This window comes from Schistocerca serialis, chromosome 1 (assembly GCF_023864345.2).
Source record: "Schistocerca serialis cubense isolate TAMUIC-IGC-003099 chromosome 1, iqSchSeri2.2, whole genome shotgun sequence".
NCBI lineage: Eukaryota > Metazoa > Arthropoda > Insecta > Orthoptera > Acrididae > Schistocerca > Schistocerca serialis.
In genome coordinates, this window is record NC_064638.1 from 663,435,660 (window position 1) to 663,451,954 (window position 16,295).

General features: G+C 43.4%; 1 protein-coding gene across 1 annotated transcript in view; it reads right to left on the minus strand.

The window, feature by feature from the left end:
* LOC126421705 (thyroid transcription factor 1-like) overlaps positions 1-16,295 on the minus strand; it is a 333,852-nt gene that overhangs the window by 20,039 nt on the left and 297,518 nt on the right. Inside the window, exon 7 of the mRNA XM_050087238.1 lies at positions 9,533-9,619. Within this exon, the coding sequence (XP_049943195.1) occupies positions 9,533-9,619 (87 nt within the window). The remainder of the gene's footprint in view (positions 1-9,532; positions 9,620-16,295) is intronic.

Below are 16,295 nucleotides of genomic sequence, written 5' to 3' on the forward strand. Positions count from 1 at the left end.
GTATTCTGTCATGCGTGATGCTTGAAACGAAGTGTGTATATCAGGAGTCGTACTGAACCACTAACAATTGCTATGGTGAAGCGCTTTATTTATGTAACCAGTTTCAATCGAAATGGCTTGTTAACATGTACAAAAAAACTTGTATCATTTCTATCATAATTTTTTTTTTTACTTCAATAGAGAGCAATTCTTTCAATAAGGTATTCGACATTGCATAGGGTGTCCTTGAATATTTTGGTTGTAACCATAGACAATGCTGAATTATATTTTTTCATCTGATGATTTGCTATGATTGAAAATTATTGCATAAATAAAGTGGTTCTTGTGAAATAACGTATACTGCAACAGCCTCTTTTTACTAATATTTTGTTAGCACGATGCGTTTCGGTAGCAAGCTACCACCATCAGGTGCATTCACAATTACGTTTACGTTGTAATTAAGGTGAAATGATGTTAGTTTTCTTCGCTGTGTGTGCCAGTGAGCTTACATACCGAAAAAGATGGCTGATCAGGAAGATGAATTTTTCATGGTGTATACATAGTGTGATAGGCATGATTAGAGATGCTGTTAACACAAGTACTTACTGTTTGTTGGTAATTTCGTTATGTGTTACACATAGTACAGTAACAAGTACATCACAACTTAACACTTTCACAATCATTTGTTCGCATCAATCCAAAGAGTCTTAAAAGATAAGGTAAACCAGTTTCTATTGCTGGAACAGCAGTATAGGGTGAAGATGAAACATTTGTATCTGGATGTATTTATGTCATGGCAAATAGCGGGTGAGTAGCTGGTAGACAATTTTTCTTCCAATGAAATAGGCATTCAACACTGAAGAATTTTTATAGGACTTAGTATTAATTAGTCATTTAGTAACATGTCTCCATGTATTGTGCTACGAATGAATATTTCCAATTCTTCATATAAGAGCATTTGATGACCATTGTCCATTTTATGTAATATATGAAGATTGTGCGCAATATTATAGAATCGATAGCCTATGTTTCTTTTGTGGGTGGCTATTGGTGATTACTATAGCTGTTAATGTGATAAGCATTTATACTTTCGTACCATTTTGGGGAAGTCTTGCCTAGCTTGGGTTGCTAGTGTGGTACACATTTATATGTTCGCATCATTTTGCGAAAGTTTTGTCTGTTTTGGCCTACACAGAGGGCTTTCCAGGTACTATATACTACTTTATAAATGCCTGAGTGTGTTTATCTGTATGTGTCTTAATATTGAACAGGCATATTTTTCGCACATAGCCTCACTGGCACACTCAGCAAAGGAAACTAACCTCAATTCATGTTAAACACAATGTAAAAGTAGCTGTAAATGCACCTGATGATTACAGCGTGATACCGAAACGCATCATACTAATAAAATATTAGCAACAAGTTAGTGACGAAATATACATTATTGCATAAAACTCTTACAATACGGCTGCAGCCCTCAAATAACATCCGTATAACATGGATAACTTTAAGTTAAATAAACAAAGTGATTCATCATATAACCTATTGGTAGTTCAGTAAGATTTTTAATAATTGCTAGTTATGCGCAAGTTACGTCCCAAGGCGACTATTTGCTGTTATTAATAGCTTTCATTGTATTGGGTAAAGACATAAATGGAGCAGCCCTAAGTTGGAATAATAACGTTTTTCCATTTCCAAAAAAATGCCACTTAGCTCGTTTATGAACAAATGAACAAACTTGAACAACTGTACATTTCTCTTTTCTTCCTGCCTCCATATCATGGTAGAGGTGAACGTAATAAATTATTTCTGTGCTGGGCTGATTATTAACATTGTGCATAAACTGTGGACCAACTGCTAATAAATTAGCTGGTGTAGGTATTTTTTACCATTTACAATGAGCAACGTGAATCAATTGCCTTAACGAGTTTTTCTAGTTTTTTAAGTCTTGGCACAATCGGAGAGCAAAGCCGGTCCAGAAAATTCTTGATAAGAAGAATTCTACATCAACGAGATGAGAGACAGAGCTTTAATTAATCCGTAGGTAAGTCGGCTGCCGTCACGAAGAACAGAAACCTGCTCCAGCACGGATTAATTGGAGGTACTGCGTACTGGAAACACAGTGAGCTTAGTTCGGGTAGCATCGATAGCTTGACAGGAAAAGGGCTTGAACTGAAAGCGGAGAAAGAAAGATAAGGGCGTAACGTCCTGTCAGCAAGCAGATTATGAGAGACGGAGCACAAGCTCCGATTGTTTGAAGGACGGGGCAGTAATAGGAACCCGCCATGTCCTTTTGGAAGAAACCATCCGATATTTTCTTGGAGCGATTTAGGGAAACCACGGAAAACTTAGATCTCGATGGCCGGACCCCAAATTGAACCGTCGTCCTCCAGAATGCGAGTCCAGTGTGCTAACAACTGCACCCTCTCACTCAGTCACACATTTCTAGTGTTACCTAGATCAAAATATCTCTCCTATTTTTGTCAGACACTTGCTGATCAATTACTCTAAACAGCTAGGCCTTTATCTAACATATCCCGCATTGTACTATTCTAACAGCCTTTCCCTTCATTATGATCTATCAAGGCTTTCCCACATTCGAATAAATACTTACGAATGAGTAACACGAATAATCTGCCGAATCTGAAGCAGGAACGTGAGAAATCGCAAATTATATCCCCAGGCCAATTATTTATCACGCTGTTTAGAGTTAAAAGTAGATTTTAATATTTTTAAGGTTCCATGCCTCAGTAGGAAGAAACGGCACCTTAATAAGATAACTTTTTTGTCCGTTTGTCCGTATGGACGATTCATAAAAACCCCTTTTTCCTGGCATGAGTGGACTATCAAGTTGAAATTTATATCACATACTGCTGTCTACGGCCCCTTGTCGGTGAAAAAAAAATTGAAGCTTCTACTCCAATACAGTCAAGACAAACGGCCATATATATCACATATTTTGATACTCGCAAACTCATTCATCAAAACCTATAGATGAACTATCTGTATACATGTCGGGCCTGGTGTTCCCCCGTCGCTCTCTCGGTAGTTCAGTGTGTTCAGTTAGAGGACTGGCTGTCCTCTGTAGTAAAAAAAATAAGAAAAATAAAATAAATAAATAAATAAAGAGCGCTTCTAGAACCCAAGAGTTTGCGGGATCGAATTTCAGCTGGACCACTGAATTTATTTTTTTTTTCAGTTTTCATTCTAATTTAGCCTTTCCCTGTCAACGAAGTGAGGAGCCCTCAGAAACAACATGTGGTTAGGATTCCACGTTGAGCTGTAGATCTCCTTTCCCTGGTTGAATAATTGGGATAGTCCACCTCACTAGCTGCTCGGCCAGCGCGGCGGAGTGCCAAGCGAAGGAGCCCGGGTTCGATTCCAGGCCTATTTGGAGATTTTAGCCGTCTCCGTCTCGTCATAATTGACATTCCACTGTTGAGCTGGCTGAATGGGCATCTCCCGAAAGCCAATAAAATGAAAAACGAAATGGGGTAGACGAGGGAGGGACACGCAAAGCCGACGAGGTGGCGTCGAAGAGGCAGACTTGTTCTAGTCCGTTAAGCCACACGTAATTAATACTGTCATCTACAGACATAATAAAATTTGTTGATACCATCAGAGCTCGAGTCCTAATCGCACCCTTTCGGTGTTTTTACTTCTACTTACACTAAGAGTGCACTAAACTTACATCATATTAACGAATTGTCATCACGTGAATGCATACCTGTCCGAAGGAACAGGCACTGCGGCTACCACAGCCGTTATGAATTACATGACATGTCTTCGCAGTTGCGGAACAACCATCAGCTGTACAAGGGTATGATGACAAAATTTGTGCCGGACCAGGACTCGAAACCGCGCTTCCCGCTTTACGCAAACGGTTGTCTTAACCGCTTTGGCTCTCCATGCACGATCCACGGCCAGATTCAAGCTTCTTTATGTTGTCGTCCCTACATCACATCCTGAATAAAGCAAAGCCCTCCAGACACCAGAGCACGTGTAAACTGAGTGAACAACGGTCATCGGGAAGTTTGTCCTTTTTGAAGATGCAACCACGCTTGACGCCCTGGTGCAAAAACAGACACTTCATCTGTGTAGTCTGTTACTGACAGGAGTGTGGTGAACACGGCGGCAGTTCGCGAGTCATTGAACACGGAATGATAATCAGTGCAAGACGCATGGATCGTAGCATACAGAGACTACACAAATCTGCCCGTGTTCAACAGTGTCTGCTGTGGACCTTCAGTACCGCAGGGCAATGTTTCTACCGCAAACGATGAGCACAAATGTTTGGTGACCGGGCGTTAGGTAGCCTCCGCAGGCCCACATGAGTTGATTGATGTTTTGCCGTGAGGCAGATCACTGCAAGTGTCAATGTGGGGTATCAGGATCCCGTTCCTAGCAGGACTGTATGAAGACCAATGCACGTATTAGGCTTCACTTATTCTGTATGTCTAACGTAACAAATTCCAATACAACGTGTACCGGTGAACCGAAACATTATGACGACTACCCATCGTGAGACTGGGTGCCATCTGTTGGTGTTTCGGGCTCGCAACACAGTAAACAAGGTATCGGGTAGAGATAATTTAAGTACAGCTTCTCACAGAAGTCCAGTGTGGGCTGTAATTATCGTACCGTAGCGAAATTTGGTAAATATACCGATACATTAATGTGGAATCGATTATATTAGTTCCAATTTTGGCTACCAGGTGCAAATCTGGCTCTCAACGCAAGAAAGACGTATGGAAATGTATCCATATGTAGCAGATTAGGAACGGGACGTGGGCAGAAAAGGTGAAACAACTGAGAAAGACATGATGTTAGTAACCACGGCTTACACAATTTGTTGAATGCGACCACCGAAGACGTCGACGAGATACTGCATCCGCAGAGCGACGTGATCAACATTTGCATTTCCGGTGTTACCTGAGCTACGTGTCCCTGCTAAAGGAGTTCTTTTAGATATCCCCAGTGCCTAAAGTCACCTGGATTCATATCGAGCGATCTTGAAAGCCATGCATCTGGAAAACATCTGGAGATAACACGTTCGTGGAAGGTTACATTAAACAGATTTTTCACTTAGCGAGCGACATAACGTGTTGCCCCATCTTGCATGAAAACAGTGGCTTTCATACAGTTGCGCTCTTTCTCAGCGGGAAGCACATTCCGTATAACGTGGCCTCGATAACGTGCAAACGTCACGATACACTTGATAGGCCCTCTGTGTCTATTCTCCTCGAAGAAGAACGGACCGAGAATAAAACTGCTTGTGAATCCACATCACATAGTCACATACGGCGGATCCAGTGGCTCTTCGTGCACAACACAAGGTTCAATAGTACCCCAAATTCGGCAGTTCTGTTTATTTACTGCACCCTGTAGAGCAAAATGTGTCTCGCCACTCCCCAGAATATTGCCTGGCCACATGTCATGAACTTCGATCCGTGCCAGAAACCGAAGAGCAAATTCAAGACGTCGCTGTGGATCATAAGGTTTCATTTGCTGCACCGTCTGAGTCTTGTACGGGTGCCAGAATAAAACAGACGGCAAAACTATCCGTACTGTTGACCACGGGTAGACAATTTACGTGGCCTTGCACAAGCACTAGCGTTTCCCCGTGCACGTGCTGCATGGTCAGTTACAGCAACAGCGGCCTTGTCAATACCTGCCACTGGAACAGGGTACCTTCCTCTTCCAGGTACCACACTAAGCACACCCGTGTTTTCAAATTTCGTGATCTTCTTTAACCCATTTAATGACATCGAGCCATTCGTCAGACCTTTCAGTTGACGATAGTCTTTCAAAACAGCATTATAATTGCCACCGTCCACATTAAACAGTTTCGCTAATAGCGCACGGTCTCTCTTCTCGATAGCCAAACTGTGCACTGTAAAGTGATTTCTAAATATTCAGTGTTTCATTAGCAGCAAGATATATACTATTCTATTCAGTTTATTTCATTGACTTCTTCATAATCTATTGGTGCGCCGTTGGCGGCATGATTACCACAAGGCGGGTTCAATGTTCGATGCAAGTGGTGGCCAATTTTTTCCCGGCGTAAATCGCTTCCGCATTAACGCATTAGCGTATTTACCAAGTTTCGCTGCCATACTATAATCACAGCCCGCAATGGGTCTCCGTGAGTAGCTGCACTTTAATTATAACCACCCGGTATGTGAGAGGAGCAGGGACGAAGGGGGAATCATTGTAGCTAGGATGTGGGCCGCGGATGGAGAAATACACTGAGTTAACCGAATTTCACAATGGTCAGAGCGCCATGGTCCAACGACTGGGAAAGAGAACTGGCCCGTTCGAGGAACGATTCTGGAGATCGATTCCAGAGAAGTGTCGCTGCACGTGGAGTGAGTGAGGACTCGCTTTGGTCGGCAAGGAAGTGCCCGTGACGTCGGCTAGTGTAAGCGAGAGCGGCGAGAACGGTGGAGGGCCGGCCTCGGACCGCTGCGGATACACAGCAGGCGCAGGTAGTGAGCGGCAGGCATCCAGTCCTGGTTGTGGACTGCAGACAATGTGCTCGCGCCGGCTATGCGTGTCACTTTCGACAAGACTGTACGCTTGGAAGTGACGGTTACGTGCTGTAGCGACTGTCAGCCGTGGCTGCCAATGGAGCTGGCTTGCTACGAGTGGACGAGTGGAAAACTTTTGGTAGTTAGCGGCACTAAGTAGTTTTTCTGTTAACGGTAAAAGCTATCTGGCGTGTTATTACTGCTGTGGGACCATTGTAGAGTGACTGGAGCGTTATTCAATACCTGATTGGCGTTCGAGCGGCGTTGTTCTCCAACCTTGTGGTTATCGTGGGAGGGTTCAAAAATGGCTCTGAGCACTATGGGACTTAACTTCTAAGGTCATCAGTCCCCGAAGTCCGCCCCCGGTAGCTGAGTGGTCAGCGCGACAGACTGTCAATCCAAAGGGCCCGGGTTCGATTCCCGGCTGGGTCGGAGATTTTCTCCGCTCAGGGACTGGGTGTTGTGTTGTCCTAATCATCATAACTTCATCCCCATCGACGCGCAAGTCGCCGAAGTGGCGCCAAATCGAAAGACTTGCACCAGGCGAACGGTCTACCCGACGGGAGGCCCTCGTCACACGACATTTCATTTCAGTCCCCGAGAACTTAGAACTACTTAAACGTAACTAACCTAAGGACATCACACACATCCATGCCCGAGGTTGCGCGGTTCCAGACTGTAGCGCCTAGAACCGCTCGGCCACCACGGCCGGCTATCGTAGAAGGGTACGACTAAAATAGTGTCTACCATGAATTGTGAAACGAATTGTAATATGCCATTTCCTGTGATTAGCTGCCTGTGTGGGCAAATTCCGAAATCCAATTTTTAAAACAAAAGGAACTTCTGGTTTCTAGTTGTGTCTGTGGATTTGCTGATCTAGTTGTTTCCTAAAATAAGATAGTGAATTTCGTCTTAAGCTGTACAGTAAGTTTGGATTCGTGCTTGAAAGGTTCCTTGTCTCCCGCTCTGTTGACGAATTAGTATTAAGATTAGTATTTTGATATTTGTTATTTATGTTCCTACTGTGTACCTTTTAGTGTGGAACATGTTAGCAAAGGCGTTATTTATATTAAGTGATTTCTAAATATTCAGAGTTTCGTTGGCAGCAAGGTATGTACTATTCTGTAAAGGTTATTTCGGTGACTTTTTTTGTAATCTTTTGGTGCACCGTTGGCGCCATGATTACCACAAGGCTGTTTCAGTGTACAATTATACGTAAAGGGCATTCATGTATGCTTCTAATTAGGTGCTTCAGGAGTTTGTTTTGAAGCTTAGTTGCAAAAAACAAATTTGAAGCTGTTATCTTTGGTAAATGCTTTTAATGTTTTGAATATCAAGGTTAATTTATCCTACAATTAATTTCACTGAGCACATTTGATTACTAAGCTGTGGCGCTTTGAGTAATTACAACTCGCTTATTGCAACTAAATGTAATTTTTGAGGCTGTTTTCATTAATAAAATTGATTTATTGCTTGCCATTGTGTGAAACCACCACGTTCCACTTCCCGTGACCTAGCTCTCTCTACCTTTTCATTCGCAAGCTACCGTCGTGAGCATTCGAGGGAAGTGGTTGACGAACAGAGAAACCACGAGTAGGCAACAACATGTCTTATCACGGAACATGGAGGTCGGGGGCTTGCCCGCTCGGTAAAGCGGGATGGATATGAAGGGAGAGAATAACGACGGTGCAAGCACAAGCGCTTCGGAGTACACTTTTCAGCGAACATTGTAGAACATGGACTCCACAACAGACGACCCCTACATCTACATCTACATCTACATTTATACTCCGCAAGCCACCCAACGATGTGTGGCGGAGGGCACTTTACGTGCCACTGTCATTACCTCCCTTTCCTGTTCCAGTCGCGTATGGTTCACGGGAAGAACGACTGTCTGAAAGCCTCCGTGCGCGCTCTAATCTCTCTAATTTTACATTCGTGATCTCCTCGGGAGGTATAAGTAGGGGGAAGCAATATATTCGATACCTCATCCAGAAACGCACCCTCTCGAAACCTGGCGAGCAAGCTACACCGCGATGCAGAGCGCCTCTCTTGCAGAGTCTGCCACTTGAGTTTATTAAACATCTCCGTAACGCTATCACGGTTACCAAATAACCCTGTGACGAAACGCACCGCTCTTCTTTGGATCTTCTCTATCTCCTCCGTCAAACCGACCTGGTACGGATCCCACACTGATGAGCAATACTCAAGTATAGGTCGAACGAGTGTTTTGTAAGCCACCTCCTTTGTTGATGGACTACATCTTCCCAGCTATAACAGTAGTGACCACGAGATCATCGAGATTGGACCGTGGATCAACAGAACGTGTCGCCTTGTCGAATGAATGATGTTTTTTGCTACAACAGGGACAGACGCGCCGTGATCCAGGCGAATTGCTGCTGGGATCATGTACCGCACCACGAACACAGGCCGATGGGGGAGGTTTATGCTATGGGGAACATTCAGTTGGACTTCCATGGGAGCTGGTAATAATTGAAGACGGCACAACAGCTGTCGACTATGTGAACTTTATTGCGGACCACTTGCATCCGTTCAAGGTTGACGACAGTGCCATTTTTCAACAGTTTGAGAAGCATAGTAGAGAAGTCATGTTGTTATCATTGCCACAAAATTTGCTTGACCTGGATCCGATGGAACATATCTGGGACGCTACTGGGCCCACAATTTACGAAACGTGCGTGGCCTGTGAGTAGATATCTATTGTCTTGCACCTTTGGAATTATACTAACCATTTTTCTAATCCATGGCGCGCAGAATGGCTTCTGTATTGAATTCCAAAGTGGACAAACGCGCTGTTAAGCAGGTAGTCACGATGCCTTGGCTCACTAGTATATGTTAGCGTAAGGGCGTGTATTGTGAACTCAGAGAAGTGGATCCAGCAGCTGCTGTGAAGCTGAATACCAGTAGATGTGAGGGCGCCATCGGGGAGTGTTGGCGTGGTTTAGAACAGTATCGAAGAGAAGAGCGCTGAGGGATGGCTTTCGAGGAGAGCAGCGACTCACCTGGTTCTGCGCGTTCTGCTCGGCCATCGCCTTCTCCTTAGCCTGCCGCTTGCACTTGTACCGGTGGTTCTGGAACCAGATCTTCACCTGCAACACAAAAAATGCTGCCCGTTAAGAAAAGTAGTTACCAGCGCCTTTCAGACGAAGGAAAACTGGGTTGCCTGGTGAACAGCTTGTCGTGACAGGATAGTTAACAATATTATACGTTTCCCTTTAAAGGGACATAATATGTGTACCTCCTAAATAGTCATTAAAATTTCTTTACGTACGACTCGTTTCAGAGCCTTTGCCACACCAAAACTCTTGTAATGACTAATGAATATCCTAGTTCACAATTAAGATATGTGAGACTGAAAATTACATTGTATAATACACAGCTGTGCTAACTTATTTTTATAAAAGACGATCGATTTCGGTCATAAGTCTGGCCATCTTCGGATCCCAAACAGGTATTCAGTTGTTCACTTTACGACTGCAAAGCCCAATGAAACTCTTAACACAGCTGTCTATGTTTAACAGTCATGTCTTGTGAACTCAAACAGGCTTGAAGCGTGAAGCTTGAATCCGTCGTAAATGGCCGTCATAAGAACATCAGATACACATCTCTGTGCTCTTAATTCGCACTTATCTTTTTGTCAATTTGGTTCCTCTGTGATAAATACTTATCACAACACACGTCTGTAACTTCTCTCCCCCGTCCCTTTCCATCGCAGACAATTTCGAAAAGAGAGCGTTCAGCTACAACACCATGATGTGCTTCTTGTCGTATTTAACTTTAATTCGTGGTTATGTTTAACTGTAGCCTATACAGTCCTACACAAATTCCCATACAACTTGACAACTGAAAATCTGTGCCATAGTTGGATTCGAACTCGCATATGAATCTTAAACATCCAAGCGCACTTCCAGCAGTTACAGAAACCTGCTGTATCACTGATGTTTTCCTTCCATTATTTTCGAAAATTCCAAGTCCTTGGTGGAGGTGTACTTGCATGGTCTACTACGCACGAAAATTAGGAGATGCGAGTTCGAATCATGTTGCAGAATTTTTCAGTGCTTTGGTGGTTCGGTGACTCGATGGTAGCCGGCACGGTAGCTCAGCCTACTCGGTCGTGGGACTGGCCACGCTCCGTAATGAAAAAAAAAGAAAAAAACTTGAGTAAAGTTTTCATCAAAGGATTTTGAGACATGTCATGTGGTATCTGCACAGAACTTCATAAGAGAAATGACGAAGACGCAGCTAGAAAAGAAAAGGAAAAATGTTATAAAGTTCCAGACGGTGTATGTACAGAGCTCGGATTCAATGCCCGTTGTGTCCTACAGTTTTTATTCTTCACTTGTCACTTGTATCACCTTTGAAAATGTTTGCTACATCTACATCTACATCTACATCTACATGATTACTCTGCAATTCACATTTAAGTGCTTGGCAGAGGGTTCATCGAACCACAATCATACTATCTCTCTACCATTCCAGTCCAGAACAGCGCTCGGGAAAAACGAACACCTAAACTTTTCTGTTCGAGCTCTGATTTCTCTTATTTTATTTTGATGATCATTCCTACCTACGTAGGCTGGGCTCAACAAAATATTTTCGAATTCGGAAGAGAAAGTTGGTGGCTGAAACTTCGTAAATACATCTCGCCGCGACGAAAAACGTCTTTGCTTTAATGACTTCCATCCCAACTCGCGTATCATATCTGCCACACTCTCTCCCCTAATACGTGATAATACACAACGAGCTGCCCTTTTTTTGCACTCTTTCGATGTCCTGATGTGGAAAATGTCGAGTTGCACCATGGTTCCGAGTCCAAGTTACACTCGCTCCTACAACTGGCTGGATAAGTCAGTTCAGAGGCCGGAAGAAGGGAGCTGCATACCAGCTCCAACAGACCCACGCCCAGTGAAGCACTGTGCAGTTCAAATCAACCTTCGGATTGATGACGGCTTTAGTTACTTACGTGAGACGAATATTAGGGCGATGACTATGTTAGTGAACAGATTTTATCGATCACTTTGAATTCGATGTTTCCACGGATACAGAAATTTTCGCTTGAACAATAAGCATTCACGCAGACGGCCTCATTCGTACTCTCGCGCACACACTCATACATGCCATTTACGCTGAACTGCGAAACATGCGACGACACAAATACAGCTTTACTGTCCCCGTTACACCCCTGACCGAGGCAGGAGAGAAATAAACACGCCGCCATTGGAACAGCGTGCTACGGCGTGCAAACACACACAATGAGGGCGGCGTCAGACGGAATGCGTGACACCGAGTTTATAGACTGTGAATAGCGCGTCTTGTCGGCGGAGTGACAACTGAGCAAGCATCACATAGAGCGAGCAAACGCGCCGCGTGTTTGCAATGAGCGTCGCCGCGGACAGCTCGGGCGTTGAGGACGCTCGCCTGCGCGCAGTCCATTAATGATAAGGCCGCGCCGCTGATGAGCCGGGGCTCGAACACTGGACGCGCCCGCTCAAAGACGCGCCGCATGCATAAGTGAGGCGGCGGCACGCCTCTGGACTCGGCTCTCCTAGCGGCCGGCCATTACCGCCACTGACGTCTGTCTCGGAACGCCGCTTGATCAACTGGTAGACCACCGTGTTGAAAAATTTAGGTTTGTAATGTGATTGTAGTTACGTAACCGACAGTAGTCTGCAGCACAGCTCTTAGCACGTGAATGGCATATGAACATGTATTTCATCTCGTCCCTTACACGCTTTCCCCTGTACTGAACTTTACTGGCTGCGAGAATGTGAACTATCAATAACTTTAAACCAAACCAAAACTGCATGAATTTATGTAACACAAAAACTGAATCTGATGCAACACTATTGATATGAAATTGGCCCTGGTAATAAAATAAAACCTGATCGATTTGAAAATAATGGTCCCTGTGCTTAATAAATGCTATTCCTAAAATTAAAAAAATTATCTTTATCTCTGCAATGATAATGCTCTTCGCACTGCTCTCTGTTAGTTCTCAGCCGGCCGCGGTGGCCGTGCGGTTCTGGCGCTGCAGTCCGGAACCGCGGGACTGCTACGGTCGCAGGTTCGAATCCTGCCTCGGGCATGGGTGTGTGTGATGTCCTTAGGTTAGTTAGGTTTAAGTAGTTCTAAGTTCTAGGGGACTTATGACCTAAGATGTTGAGTCCCATAGTGCTCAGAACCATTTGAACCATTTGTTAGTTCTTAAAATTGTATATAGTTAGCTTACAGCTACTGTGCAAGGCTGTTGTCTGAGACAACCATTCTTGAGCAAAATAGTTAATCAAAAACGACATGGATCTGGGAACTGTTATTGACTTGTGGTGATTAACAATATGGCACTAACTTTAAAACTTGTTTTTTGACTCTTTGAAAATTAATAATGCTCACAATTAACACACAATCAACTAATTATACATTAACAATTAGCCTTACAGAATCGTTGGATGGAGTGTTATACATTGTCTCAATCATCACTTACGAATACGCGCATTGCATTACTAACAAAATAACTTTCTTTGTCTTAGTTACTTCCAGTATAGTATCTTGCAAATAAAAAATCATTACTGCGCGTAGCGAGTAAGTATATCTCCAGCCCACATCGGATACAACACGTCTTTACACTTGAGAGTCCTCCAGACATCTATCTAAAGTTACTCTAACACATTACCCATTAGCTTGAAACAGCGATCGCTGTTGAGCAGCGATGCTACTACACAATCGATACTACATTTGTTCATCTCTGGTTCAATATAAAATTTTCTTAAAAACTTTACCCTGTGTATATACCTTTCAGTGTGTGTAACAGAACGATTATTCCTAGTAAATACACTATAAACTACTGTGGTGTGCATAGTGAGGGTATTAAGCATGGTAGCACACGTCATGATTTCTTTCCGTTCCAACTGCGTGTGGAGCGTGGCAAGAATCGTTTGAATGGCTCTGCGCTTGTTGTAATCTGTCTAATCTTATCTTCACGGTACCCTCAGGAACAATACGTGGGAGGATGAACATAATTTCTAGATTCTTCACTTACTGCTGGTGGGCAACTTCCTTCAAGTGTCTGCAAATATAGTTTGGTTTTGTAACATTTCCGCGTCGCTTTCCCGTGATACGAACAAATCTGTGACCATTTTCGCTGCCCTTCTGTGTATATGTCCAATACCCCCCGTTGCTTTTATTTGGTATTGGTCACAAACACTTTAGCAATACTGTAAGGTGCGACGCACAGGTATAAGCAGCCTCCTATGTAGACCGACTGCATTTTGCCAATGAACTGAAGTCTGCACTTGCCTTACATACGAGTGAGCCTATGTGATCATTCCATTTCATATCTCTAAGAATATATTTGTATGAGGTCATTGATCCGTAACTGTGACTCGCTGATGTAATCATCGAACACTACTTTCCTGCACTTTTCAAACTGCTCAATTTTATATACCTGTACATTTAAAGTAAGTTGTCACACTTTGCACCACTTTGAAATATTATCAAGATATGACCTGGTATTTGCGCTGATTTTTTCACTTTAGATAATTACATTATCCAGAAAAAGTCTGAGGTCACTCTTAATACTGTCTGCAGTATGAATGACAAATCACTAGGGCGTATCTGAATTACTTCCGCCTTTATATGTGGCTTCCCTCTTACCTAACACGCTGCGTCCAAGATTACCTACGACTCTTTTTATGCTTTACTTGAGATAGCAATCCTAAGGAATAACACTGTGCCACAATCCATCCATTACACAAGAACGGGGATAAAACTGATAGAAATAACTACAGAGAGATTCCGTTCTGCCTGTTACTTACACAAATTCCTTCAAAAATCTTACTTTTTAAGAAGTTTGAAACACAAATGGACATTTAATTGGCGAATATACCAGCTCAAAATTTAAAATGCAAGGCGAAATATACGAGCCTTTTGATATAAAAACAGAGGTCCCACAGGGAGAGGGCTATATCCCTTGCTGTTCAGTCTTCTACTAGAAAAAACTAATTAGAACATGAGAAAAAGAAGTAGAAGGAATAACCATTGGCAAACTACGTAAACTAAAATTCATTTACGATGTTTAGCTTATGGAGACGATCTAGCCGCCTTTTCAAACAACAGAGAGGAACCCATTATTTCCCTTGAAAACAACCATGACATAGCTGCTAAAAGTAGATTGAAAAGTTCTTAAGAAAGAACCCAATGCACGGTAGGTTCTCCTCTATAGCTAAATGGAGAATCAATTAGTAGACAGTTCGGAAAAATCTCCCAAATATCCAAATTTAAATATAGAAGGCATGGGTTACGTGCGCGTCGTCCACTTCTCCGCTTCCCTTTGATGAATGTGCAGAAACATTCTAGACGGTAATGGTGTATGGAACGACATCACTGGGGACAGGAATGCCATCAGATAGTGTTTTTGGGTGAATTCAGGATCTATTTGTTTGAAAATGATGGCCGCATTTTGGTTCGCAACAGACAGGGGGAGCGGCGTCACAGTGACTGCATTCGCACAAGACATGAAGGGCCAGCTCAAGGTCTTATGGTGCGGGTTGCTATTGGGTGCAACTATAAACCACAGCTGGTGCGTGTCCAGGGCACAGTGACCATGTGACCTACACAAATGACATCCCGCGACCCGTAGCCATGCCCTTTCTGCACAACACCCTAAACGCCATTTTTCAGCAAGACAATGTACGACCACATGTTGCTGCAAGAACACGTGCCTTCTTGGTGTCACAGGACGTCAGCCTTTTGTCCTGGCCTGGCAGATCACAAGACTTCTCGCTAGTCGAAAATATGAGGGACATGGCGAAACGACGGGTGCAGCGCTGTGACCCATTGCCAACCACTATAGATAAACTTTGTAACCAGGTGACTGTAGCATGGGTCACAGGACATCATTCGCGACGAAGCCATCACGCATGGAACAAGTTATCAGGGCCCATGGCGAACCCTGTGCCTACTAGGCAACAGAACACATGCTTAACCGAGGTGACTGAAATGCTAATCAACTCTGTGTAACATACTACTGTACATGTCCTGTCAATATGAACGTCCTTTCTCTAGTCGTTCAAGGTGTTCTGTTTTATCTGAATATGAGTGTATTAACAAAGAGACAATAATGGATTAACGACAACTCCTATTGTTTCTCAAAAAATTCGGGATAACATTATTAAATTACGGAATCATTATAAGTCATATCTATTTGGTAAATTAGTCGCTGCCGGCCGAAGTGGCCGTGCGGTTAAAGGCGCTGCAGTCTGGAACCGCAAGACCGCTACGGTCGCTGGTTCGAATCCTGCCTCGGGCATGGATGTTTGTGATGTCCTTAGGTTAGTTAGGTTTAACTAGTTCTAAGTTCTAGGGGACTAATGACCTCAGCAGTTGAGTCCTATAGTGCTCAGAGCCATTTGAACCATTTTTGAAATTAGTCGCTAATAACAACAAACCGGAGACCATATCTGGAACGGTGAATACGGTAACACGGACAGGAGAACTTAAGAAAAACCATGGCGAGAAGATGTAGAGATTTTGGGAGAAGAAGAAGAAAGTAATCAATTCAGAGAAATTCATTCACGTTCCATACCTGGACAAAACGATGTAAAAAGTATTGGGGAATTGTATAACATGCGCAGGAATTGAAAAGAACATTGAGGACATATTAGATGACGACAAGTTTGGCTTTAGAAAAGGTAAAGCCGCAGAATCCAGTCCTGACGTTACACTTCGTAATTCAGGCAAGACTTAAAAAAAGCTAAGACAACTTCATAG